Source organism: Cricetulus griseus, chromosome 4 (assembly GCF_003668045.3).
Source record: "Cricetulus griseus strain 17A/GY chromosome 4, alternate assembly CriGri-PICRH-1.0, whole genome shotgun sequence".
Taxonomy (NCBI): Eukaryota; Metazoa; Chordata; class Mammalia; order Rodentia; family Cricetidae; genus Cricetulus; species Cricetulus griseus.
The window spans coordinates 1537774-1550481 of record NC_048597.1 but is presented as its reverse complement, the minus strand read 5'-3'; the positions used below and the strand labels follow the sequence as shown (position 1 = coordinate 1550481).

The window sequence follows — 12708 nt, the reverse complement described above, 5'->3', positions numbered from 1 at the left end:
TGACTCAAAATCAGGTACTCAGTGGGGGAGATTGCGTGGGAGGAATGGGGTTTCTTCAGATGAAGAAAGTGTGATGTTACCCAGTGTGGGAGTTTTTGAGGAGCCCCAGGATGGATCAGTCCTGACAGTTCATGTGGCCTTCATCCAACCTCAGCCTTGAAGCGATCGAGCCTGACGTTCACATGCGATGGCGCCATTGAGTCCCCCAGTTCCCACCCTCACTGTGTTCTGGTCATCAGTGCCTCTCCGGCCTGCAGGTCCCTATCCTAGAATAAAGAAATACAATCTGTAATTTGCACCAAAAATCAAAAAGCATACCTGTGGCAGAATCAGGGGTCCAGGAAACCTTCACTGGGGCCAACAACTGAATAACTGACCCAGGGAGACGCTGCAGCTTAAAAACTAGTGTTCTACCTTTGTATTCTCATAGTAGCTGTGGGGACATGCTTTCCAATGCTCCTTGAAGAGGTTGACCAGGTACAGCAACCACGGTGCTGAGGCACACACATAGCACCATTCAGCTACGAAAAGACCATGTTTAGGCTCCCTGTGGACCAGCATCACAGACAGAAGGGTTTCCTCTTTTCATTTATGGATCCACTGGTTTTTACTTCTAGTCATGAACTCATCTTCCTGCCTCAGTGGTTCAAATAGTGGGATCACAGGTGTGTGCCACCAGGCCTGTCCCCTCCCCTCCGTATTAAACCCCATGACCTGCCCCTGTTCCAGAGTCTGTGTGATTACATTCTAGGGCTATGTGGAGAAACATTAGACACCTTAGAGCAGACAGGAAATGAATGTTGGGACCAGCAGTGGGCTTGGTTCTATGGGGATGATGTCCTTTCTCTGTAACCGTGTCTGTGTCCAAATTGTCCTTCCCAGAGTCACACTGGATTAGGACTCAAGAATATCTCAGTCTTAGCTCAATTACCTTGTGAAGGCCTCAGACTAAACAGCTGACACACTGAGGTATACAGCACCGAATGCACAATGCCGCAGAAGTTACGGTGAACTTCACCCTCAACGTAAAGGAACATCCGAACCTTCTGTGCCATCCCTTTCCAGTGACAATGGCAGTGGTATGCTCATCACTGTGAGTCTTTGTCAAGCTAAGCTGAATCAGCAAAGCCCAGTGGTTTCATTGGCACACAGATCATACATGGGCATGGCTGCCTGAGGCTATGTGACAGTGTGGTCCAGCCTCTTCCCATGGTCAGATCTGTGCAATTAGAGACTTCCACACAGACCACTGACTTGAATATGCCCTTTTACACGGCAGTATACACCTGTGACAAAATTACATTTATATGGCATGAAGACACTCCTATAAAACAGACTGTATGTGTGCTCACAAGCAAAAGGAAAGGTGCTGAGACATCCACAGGATGTCACCATGGTTGTGATTAGTTGGCTCATAAGTGAGATTTTTGCTTTCTTCTTTGTACATAAAGAAAACCAGGAAGTTCTAGATGACCATTCCCACTTTTACAAATAGAAAACTGTGTTCTCCAGGCAGAAGGAAGGCTTTTTTGTTTTTTTTTTTTTTTGAGGGGGGGGCATGAAAGTACTACACTTTTAAAGTTTGTATATCTCTGAAAGTACTAAATAAAATACACAACTGTGAGACAGAATACACAGTTAATTTCATTGTGGTAACCCTTGAGTGCCTGTACATAAGGGTCTCTTTGGAGGTTTTTGCTGGAATTACAGGTGTGACATTTAATTCCCTGACACAAAGGCCAAATGTAGGGGTTTGGAGCAGAATCCCTGTTCCAGTAGAGTTTTCTGTCTCTGAGTGTTTCTGAGTTGAGAACCAGGACACAGAGAAAGTATGGCAAAGGTGGACGAGTTTGCCTTCAAAAACCTCATCACTTTATTTTTTTAAACTTTCCATCTGAAGTTTTCTTTTGACATTAATTTCTGCTCCTTTAGGGATTAAATTAGCAGAGAGCTTTTAATGCTCAAAATTTGGAATGTTACTAGAGGAAAATTATGACTTAAAAATATCAGCGGCAAGAAATTAAAGCTATTCTCTTCTCGTCATAAAATACAAGCATGAAAGTCTCTCCTGCTCTTCAGGCAAACCAAGGGACTTTGATTGGAAAGGTGCCTTTAATGACATGCTTTTGATGTTCCTGAGAAGCCTCTTGCTTAATGATCGCAGTGGCCCCAAGCGCTCATCAGCAACCTGCTGGCCCACCCAGCTGTCGCTTGCTTCTCTGCTCAGTCGCTATAGGCTTTGCTTCCCTGCTCGTTTAGACTCTGAACATCTAAGAGGCTCCTGGTCCTTCATCAATAAAACATTAAGCGTAATACTGCAGAAACACGCCTTTTTGTTTCCTTATAAACATGGGGATCAAAAGCAAGCAGGGGAGAACTTTTAGAAGGGCTTGCTGTGATAATTGGGGAGGCTTCTCATTTGATTTTTCTCCTGTGTGGGATTTTTGATTCTGCAGAGAGGCTGCAATATCTGAACCTTCATTGCCTCAGAGTGCAACCTGGTACAATGGCATGCAGATTTAAGTTTCTCGTTCTATTTATGACTCATCAGAGGGGTGGCTTGTGAAGACGCTGCTATTGTAGGGGAGCTAGGGACCCTGAAGCCGTCAGAATGGCTATTAAGACTCTGTAATGTGAAGGAAGACAGTGCCACAGAGAAAAATAACAAAAGAGGAAGTGCATTGTGGCTGGGGGGGTGGGAGCGGGGCTGGATAGTACAAAGCTGCTTTGCTAGCAGGAACTTCCAAGCCATTGAGTCAACAATTTGTCTTCCCTTCGTGGATTCCCTGACACACTGGTTGGTAGGTAGGGGCCAACAGAGACCAAGAAGGAAGGTGAGATGCTAAAGAATAGCTGGCAACCATGATTCACACTCTCTTTACATGGGGAAACATCTACTAGATGGACCTTGCTGATGGCTCTTGGAGAGACGCCATCACAGATGACCCGAGAAGAGCAGGCCTCAAGGTCCAGGTCCCTGACATGTGTATTCATAGCAGGGGCCAGCTACGAATATCTTTCATCCCTCGAGGGTGGGGACTAAGAACAAAAATGCCTTGCTGGTGGGTAACCCCTGGCTTGTAGTCTGAGATAGACGGAGCCCCTGTGAATGAGAAGCCTATGCCCAGACCTTTGACCTTAAGTATCTGGGCTCAGGCCTCTTCTCACATGTTAGGCTGGTTGCCTTTCTCTCTTCGACTCCTTCAGATTGTGAGCCAGTCAAAGTGGGGGAATCTCTAGGACCCAGCCCAGGCCTGACTCACTGAAGGCAAAAGCAACTGATGTTGAAAAGAGTCACTGCCTAGGGTGGGCTCTCGGACTTTGACTTTGCATGCCAGTAAATGGACTTGATTGTAATAATCTGTTTGCTTGTATGTATGTGTTTGTGAGTGTATGGTGTGTGTGTGTGTGTGTGTGTGTGTGTGTGTGTGTGTGTGTGTGTGTGCACTCATGTGTGATCGTAGGTGCCTGCAGAGGGCAAAAGAGGGATTAAAAACAGGAGTTACAGGTAGTTGTGAGCCACCTGATGTGGGTGCTGGGCATGAAAGCAGGGTCCTCTGCATGAGCTCTGCTCCCTCTTAACTGTTGAGCCATCTCTCCAACCTCCTGACACCTTATCTTTAAAATGATTTGAGCCAGGAGGACTCTAAAGTCCTCAAACTAGGGATTTCCCTAGTTAATCAGCTGTGGGATGCTGACACCTGGCCCATGAGGACCTGTTTCTTTCCACCTATGAAGAGCTTGGGCACACTGACTGAGAAGAAATTTCTCTGTGAGTCAAGGGCTCTGTGTTATACATTCCTTGTCCCCTAAAACCCAAGACCCCTGTACAATGGTCATTTGCCTTTTTCCAGAATTGCCAAAGTCAAACTCAGATAAAATCCTCTTCCAGTGTTTGGTGGCTGAGGAGAAGGCAGGAGACTAGGTATGTGCAGCCTGGAGGAGGCTAGGAATGGCTTGTGCACTTAGCTCTCCAAGAGGCTCCTTGGTTCTTAATAAAGTGGCTTTTGAAAGGGATGACTGTCCAGGCAAACAGTATCTTACAAAATTAGATAACAAACCAATGAATTCAGAATTGCCCACAAATGCTGTAGACTCACCTTCAGAGACTAACTCTTCTTCTTCTTCTTCTTCTTCTTCTTCTTCTTCTTCTTCTTCTTCTTCTTCTTCTTCTTCTTCTTCTTCTTCTTCTTCTTCTTCTTCTTCTTCTTCTTCTTTCTTCCTCTTCCTCTTCCTCTTCTTCCTCCTCCTCTTCTTCCTCCTCCTCCCCTCTCCTCCTCCTCCTCTCACCCCTCTGTGTGTGCGTGCGTGCGTGCGTGCGTGCGTGCGTGCGTGCGTGCGTGTGTGTGTGTGTGTGTGTGTGTGTGTGTGTGTATGCACTTGATAGTGCATTTGTGTCGGTCAGGGGACAACTTTCCAGAGTTGGTTCTCTCCTTTCCTCATGTAGGTTCTGGGGTCAAAGTCAGATCATCAGGCCTGGCAGATGCCCTTTATCTGCTAAGACATCCTTCCAAATACCCTTTTTTTTTTCTTTTTGAGACAAGGTCTCATGCAGTTCAAGATGGACAATAACTAGCTATGTAGACCAGGCTAGCCTTGGATTTGTAATCCTCTTGCCTCAGTCTACTAAGTGCTTGCTTTGTAGGAGTGTGTACTCACATGGGCTGTATCCAAAGTTTGACCAGTGGGAATTCGCATTACATGTCAAACTCATCAAACTTTAAGTATTAAAGATGTCATTTCCTGAGGATGTAGTTCTCATTCTAGAGGGCATCTGTACACACTCAGACAGATGGGTTTCCAAGTGAGCCCTGTGTCTCAAGTTGGAAATTAGCATGAATAATGACACTGCTTTTGCTAATGGCCTCTTCCGAGTAATACAAATGGAATACTGATGTCACAGGCATGTGGCAGGTGGTCCTGTGACTTCAAGAGTCTAGAAACCATGTGACAAAACTCAGGAGGCAACAGCATCCATTCTTAACCTGTAGCTATGGTTCCCCGGTGCAACGGCATCTTTAACAGCTGCTCTGCAACGGAATAACTCTCTAAACGGTCATATAACAGGCTTGCTTATATTTTTTGGTTGTGAGGCTAGCCTTTAATGGCCAAGCCATTTCTCCAGCCCATGACTGGCTTTCTTGAACTTTATACTTGCCTCGGGGAAGCACAGGGACTTGTGTTGTCTTGGGCACACAGGAGCCTGAAGCAGAAGGGCAGAAGGACATAATCTCAGTTCTGGCCTTAAAATTATAGGTCTTTGCTTGTGCCAGCTTAAGCATGGAATTCAAGTATCTATCTTGATTACTGAATTTCTTAGTGTGCCTGTGCATTTTGTCCCCAGGGCAAAGTCCAGGCTCTTCATCTTACACCGGGGGTGGTTATTTTTACAAGCAGGGCGGTTTTGTGGAAGAGTTCTCAGGGAAGAATAGAAGACTGAGATGTCGTTAAGTCCATTATGCTTGAAGGAAACGTAATCAGGGTTTTCAAGAGATGCCATCAGGATGTTGTTGAGTGTGATAATGATGTTTCAGGCACTTTTCTATTCAATATGATGCTGTGTTGTCAATATGTGTGCTCCTGACTGTGGCTTAGAAGTGGTCAGACCTATATCAATATTCTTTATTAGCTCAAAGTATGGGGTGGATAAATAAACCCAGTGCCAATTGTTTCCTAGAAGTTGATGTGATCTGTTCAACCAATGGACATCTACCATGAAGCAATCATTCATGGTTTTGTAAGTAGGCTGCATACAGTTCACCCAGTTAAGCGTATGTGCTGAGTCATTGGCCACCGTCCTATATGCCACTACAGCTCTTCCATGTGATGGAACTCCATGGCCAACAGTTCTCTGGTGCTTGGCCACATGCACAGTTGCAGCTCATCATCTTCTGTCCCCTTCAAACACCTCCACCTCCCTACCCCTTGGCACCTCCCCCTCAGCCCAGGTCCATGCCAGGAGTGAAACTGCACGGTCGGAGGCATTGGGATTTGATGCTCTGTGAGTCTTCTTAGATCAGTGAGAGACGGATGTGCTGGGTGGCAACTCCCGTGTCTCCCTTGCCCTGCTTCCTCCCTCACAGCCTGCACAGCTCTTGCAGGTGACCTGCACTTCACCAGGGCTAGCTTGAGGGAGCACCCTAATGGTGGATGCCTCTGTCTACTGCCTCTCATCCATTCATGCACTCCAGGCATCACCCTGGCTAAAAGATAGAGCACGAACAATGTTTGCCTCAGGCTCTGCATTCTGGGAAATGCAGACTAAGACACACACACACATACACACACACACACACACACACACACACACACCACATACCATTGAGCTATTTCTGATTTCCTAGAAAAGGGAATATCAAGCCAGGGCAGGGTTTATCTGTTCATTGTTTCCTTTAGCACTTGATGCAATTATAATAGATTATATTTTTAATGTTCAGTGGGTAACATAGTATCAGGATGATGATGTCATAGTTGGAGCTGGTGGAGGATGGAGAGAAGAGCTAGCTCTTCACTTGCCTTGGGGTTAGGAATGAAAAGGCAGTCTCTTTCCCAAGGGTAGGGACTTCTATCAATTCATTAAAAATAAAATTTTCCCTCATTCTCCTTTAGAGAATGACATCTGTCTGTTCATCTATTCACCTACCTGCCCATCCACTTATCTATAATTCATCCACCAACATCTGGCTGTCTATTAATCATCCATTGACCTACCCACCCACTGATCCACCTATTGATCCATCCATCCATTTATTGACCAATCCACCATTGATCCATCCACAAATTCACCTATCTACCCATATACCCATCCATCTATTGATATACCTATTAAATGATCCATCCATCCATCAATCATCCATAAATCCTTCCACCTATCCATCCACTAACACCTCCATTAATCTACCTATTTATTGATTCATCCATTTATTCATTGATCCATCAATCCATTCTTCCAGCCCCATACTCATTTATCTCAGCATGGTTTAACTCTGGTTCTATATATGAACTTAAAAAAAAATCTCACTACCTTCCAAAATTCAGTCCTTTATTATTGGTCTGACTACTTCTTCCTATAATCCAAGTGTTCTTGATACTTGATACCCATGGGTGCCAATGAGGTCACATGAGCCATGAATTCCCTTCTCTGGTTTCCCTAGCTGTGGTGGTGTGGCAGGAGACGTGTGACACATAGTGGGAAGGGACCCTCCTGCATGGTGACAATGAGCAGGACCTGAGTGCCTAGCCTTTGGGTTTTATAATTCTGGCTCAGCACTTGTCAGCTTTGTGGCCCTGTGCAAAGCTCTGCTGTGTGTCTTAGTATACAGTGGGTAAACTGAGGCTGCTGAAGCTGATGGGGACACTTACCTCAGTAAAGACACTGACAGAATTCACAGAGTCGGTGGTGTCAGACAGTCCCAGGGCCTGGCCTGGCCCCTCTGCTCCTTAGTCCAGGGACACTTGTCACCCCATGTAGTGGGACAGTAAAGTAAACATGCCTGAGGAGCATACTCTGGGTATCCAGAAGCTTCTGGGAACCCTCTGCGGCACTCAGTCTTCCTTTGAAAATGTCACTGGGTCTTTGAAAACAAGAAGCCTTCACTGATGCACTTTTTTTTCTGTTGGCTTCATTTTCTGATCTGAGACAGCATCTCCCACGACACTATCACCTCCATTTTGTTCCCATCATACAAGAGCTGGCATAAAAGCCCCGTCTTAGAAATCCTGAAAGAATGGCTCTTTTTCTCTCCTGTGCACATCTCATTCAGTCTTTCTCTGGCTTCTAAAATGTGATCTTTTATGGAACTGGGTGGCATTTGTGGCTTCTGTGAAAGGTATTGGTATTTAAGGCATTTAAAGATGACAGGGCCGGGCCTGCACACTCTTTACACCTGCATCCCATTTAATTTGTCTTTATTCTGCCCCGAAAATCTCACCTTTCATTCTGCACAATTTCCCTTTTTATCTTTATCAATCTATGAATTATTCAAGGAAAGGCTTAGACGGTGGGCTTGCTCATACCCACGGTGGCAGCTGCATCCCTGATTTGGGTGGTTCAGTTTCCTTCAGGAGCCACACATCTTACCAGCTTTGTATAACAGAGGACAAGAGGTGGCATCAAATTAAGAACAAGACAAAGAAACGGCCATTGGTACCTGTACATTTGCTCATTAAGCTGGCTATGTTACAGCCTCCTCCAGGTAGGGGATGAATGCTATGGCAGGGACAATCGATGTCTGGCTGGGGTCGAACACTGGCAAGTCTATCACCCAAAGGTTCCAAATCAAATATGAAGAAGGGGCCTATTTTCTGTGAACTTTCTTGTCATCTCGCCTTTCCTTCCTGTTCCTTCCAGAGAGGTGCTTGTCTCACTGGGTGGAGCACAGCATCTCTGACCAGGTGGATGTTTGCTTTCAACTTAACAAACACGTGGGCTGAGGGTGTTGGTAACATACTGGGAAGGTACCCTTTGGTGATCTCGGGTAATCATTTCCCCAGGGTAGCAAGCATTTGCAGGACATTCAACTCTACTGATAACCCACATTTATCATTGACTATTTGTTTATACTCTATAGCACCTGGATGATCCAGGTTCATGAGTTACCATTGACTAATGACCCCAAAATTCCTTATGACAACATTGAACACTGAAGGGAACTGATTCCTCTCTTAGGAGATTGTTTGTAGGATAGTCTAGGACCCATGTGTGAACTCTGAGGCATCGTTACTTCTTAGGGGTCCGTTATGGTGGCTTGAACCTTCTGGTGGCTGTCTGTCTTTCCAAGACCCCTTTACTGTGGTTATGTCACTGTGGTGATTCCCACAGGGCACCATTGGCTCCATGCTTCCTACTGGCCCCATTTTCTTCTTCTGGAAATTAGAGTCATTGCAACCCCTCCTTGTCTTCTCAAACTGATGCTTCCTGACAATTGTCAGACACTTGGATTGACAAGGTACATCTTCCTCCATGGGTCAGAATAACTGCACAGGCCATGATAAGCTTTGAGGGTACATGCTTTCTGTTTATGTGTGCGTTTTGTTTCACATATAACTTGAGGACTCTCAGGGAATCTCCCAGACTGATGCAAATCCAACCTTAAAAGTTATTTCTTCATACTGTGTTTATTTAGGGATGACTAAAATTCACCATATACCTGAACAAAAATGTCAGGAATAAAAAAAGATATTAAAAATAGCTTGTGATGTTTTTCATACCTCTTGCCAAACTGGACAAATGGAAACACCCAGGACAGGCATAGACAATGATGTATAAAGTGGATCAGCAGTGGGGAGGAAATGATCAACATAAGAGTCCCTACAATTCTACGGGACCTCCTGTAGTAGTTCAGTACTTATCCCTAGCATAGGTGTGGACTTTGGGAGCCCAATCCACATACAGGGACACTCCCTGAGCCAAGACACACAGGGGTGGGCCTAGGCCCTATCCCAAAGGATATGATAGACTCTGATGACCCCCTATGGAAGGCCTCACCCTCCCTGGGGAGCAGAAAGGATATGTGGTAGGTAGGGTTTTAGTTGGGGGGAGGTGGTAGGGGAGGACGGGAGGGAGTGGGAACTGGGATTGACATCTTGTTTCTAATTCAAATAAAAAAATTAAGTGTAAAAAAAAAGTCCCTACAATTAATGTAAGAGTCCCTTGTGCCTGGTGTGAGAACAGAGTAGTGTAAGGCCATCCTCGGCAGCCCTGGGGTTGGCAAGCAGCCTTGGCTACGTTTCTTCTATTTGGATGAGGTTATGCTCAATCAACAACCCTCACCATTTCACTTCTCATGAAGCTTCTGAGTTGTATTTGGCCAGCAGTGGGCAGCGAAACAGGAGGCAGTAGGCAGCTTCAGCAGGCCCTGGCTGGGAGTCACTGTTTCACGGTCTTGCCATCACTGTGCTTTGACCTGCTAAGTTATAGTAACTCCGAACTTACTGTGATACAAGAGATATTTGCATTAGCAGAAAAGACAAAAGTAGTCCTAAATGCATCTGATCATTCCTTTTCCTTTTCTTAAAATTTTTTTTTCAGAGACAAGGTGCTGGAGCGACCAATGGAAAAGACAAGACATCGGGAGATAATGGTAAGATGGCTGGAAAGGCCCTGCTGCCCACCCACCCTTATCCACACACTCTCTCTGGGCATGCATAACTCTGACCCATGCCTTCCACCCAAATCAGCTTGCTATTTGTGCCCGTGCTTCAGTTTAGAGTGGCTTTTAGCAACTCACAGCGAGAGAGATCCGTGGTCTGGCTTTACAAAGAAAAGCTGCACAAGCTAAATGTGATGCTGAGAGCAGTTTCCCTCCCAAAGAGGACTCCCATTTTGGGCAACATGTTAATTATGATGCAAATATAGTCTCTGCTTTCTCCATTAGGGTTGGTGAGAATCCACCCGAGTTGTTGTGAGGCTAAAATGAGATAAGTGCTTTAAAAACTGTGAAATGCTCAGTTCCTGGAAGGAGGGCTAGGAAGACGGGTTCTGCCCTTGGGAGTACTCAGAAACCAGTGCTGGTCTCAGGGGTGGTGCTGAGGCAGGAGTCTTGCTTTTACTGCAGAGAACTGCCCACAAATAAAACCATAGGGTGCTGGGAACACACACCTCCCTTCTCGCCAGGCTCCACTGGGAACAAACTTGGGTTGCAGGAGTGAGCTTCATATTTTTATGGAACTTAAGACTGGTTTAGAAGAGATGGATTTGGGGACAGAGGACACCGAGTAAGAGTGAACCTCCTTTACCCACAAAACCTGGAACTACACTAGCTTCTGGATGTTCTTAAATTTTATGGATTACAAAATGTGGTCTCCTTTTGTGGAAAACCCCTATTGCCTCCAGCTGGGTGGGACCGATGCCCATGTCCACCCACCAAAGTGTGGATAATAGATGAGGCTCAAGTAGAGAACTTCCGCTGTGCTGTGCTGGTCAGGGCCAGAGATGTTGAGGTGACAATGACCTTGGTTTTTACAGTCCAACTACTCCTAGAGTCACTAACTTGTTACTATAACTTCACTGTAATCTTAGGAATGCCAGAAGACCTCACAGACCGTTAGTGTGTATTGGCTTAACTAGAGAGAGTTCATTTTCTGGAAATGATGGTAGATCAAGTTTTACAAGTTTGCTTATTATGAAATAGGAATAAATACATGTTAACTCAAGGGATTTTCATTCATGAAAGCCTCCTGTTTTCAAAGCATCAAATATGTCTAGTGCAAAGAGTGGAGTTTTTTTTTGTTTTTTTTTGTTTTTTTTCAGCTCTTGCTAATGTCTGCTAACAGACATTTTCCTGTCTGCTTATGCATGTCTTTTGCAATGGCCCATGATGTACAGCTTTTGGAAAATTCCACCATTTACCTGGGAGAGAATGAGATTTTTAAGAAGGGAATAAAACCTTTTATGATCCAACTGCATCATTTATAATATCTTTTATGAGATCGTCCCTGGCCCACACTTTGAGGCTCCTTTTCCAGTATGAACCCTGGGTAGCTGAGTATCCTGGAGCCTGATGATGAGGCATGTTGATGGCTGAGTCGCCACCAGGTCTCCTGTGACCCCTGCTGCTGTACCCTGACTTTCTCCTGCCATGCCACTGATGCTTCGGGCATGTCTGCATGCCCTGGGATTTGCACCCACAGGTGTGATTGGCTCTTAAGGAGTATTCACCTTTCTGCTATTCAAGAACTGGAATTTCTGCCAGGCAGCTTTTAAAATATTTTTTATTATTTAATTTTTTAATTATTTAAAATAGTTTTTGAATTAAAAAGTTGGTTTTTATCAGTAGATGTGGAGTGAACCTCTTTTGGAGGTATAAAATTAATCAAATGGAAAAAGTCAAGACACTGTGAATAAGGCTTTTCATTATAGAAGCATAGATATTAAAAGAGATTTGCTTCTAAGTGGCAAAAAGGAGTTAGAGATTATTTGATAATTATAGGATAATGGCACTGGTTAAATCCATGGGTATTATAAACAAGATATGTGGTATACCTTACTTTGAGGAAAAACTGCTTGTATATAATGTATTTGTATAAGATACATTCTTATATTAGTAAGCCCTTTGGAGGATTTATCTCTAAAAATGAACAAAGACAAAGGCCAGCAATAGTTGAAAAAAGACTGCACTAAAATGTTCCAGAAGCAGAGTAGAACACATTTCCCCTAAAGAATCTAAGTTAACTAATTTCTTATTCTCAAATCTCTGGGTCTTCGAATTTCTGTTTTAGCTTAATATTAAATCACATTAAAATTCAACTTATTTTACTCTGTCAGAGCAATTATCAAGGGAAATCTATTATGTTAATATATGTTTTCTGCTAATATCGAATGAAGCTGCCTACACGAGTTAAAGGGGCAAGGACCGGTGAGAATAGACACATGAGACATGAAACACGGAAAGGCTGTGAGAGCTCCGTAGTGGTCCTTCATATTAAAATCAGGATTTCCCAGTTCTTAGTTTCTACAAGCCAACATGCTATTGTTCTAAATGTGGATTTAGCTAAAGCCTCTGTTTGGAATATGAAGTCATGACAATTCTGGGAGTGATCTGTGGGTCTTGGAACGGTTTGCATCACGAAACACGGGTGTCTCAAAGCATCAGAAGGGGATTGGCTTCTGGGTTCTGCTGACATGGTGTAATTGAGTCTACCCCTAGAGGGCTATTGGCTAGGGATAAGGTTTCCAGCAATTCTTCTAGCCGTCATCATAACATCCAT

The 12708-nt window shown here is 44.5% G+C and overlaps 1 protein-coding gene across 1 annotated transcript in view; it reads left to right on the top strand.

Annotated features, from left to right (window-relative positions):
- The first annotated feature begins 983 nt into the window (after positions 1–983).
- Pcp4 (Purkinje cell protein 4) overlaps positions 984–12708 on the top strand; it is a 41030-nt gene continuing 29305 nt past the window's right edge. Inside the window, exons 1-2 of the mRNA XM_035443442.1 lie at positions 984–1025; positions 10031–10082. Coding sequence (XP_035299333.1) covers positions 984–1025; positions 10031–10082 — 94 coding nt within the window. The remainder of the gene's footprint in view (positions 1026–10030; positions 10083–12708) is intronic.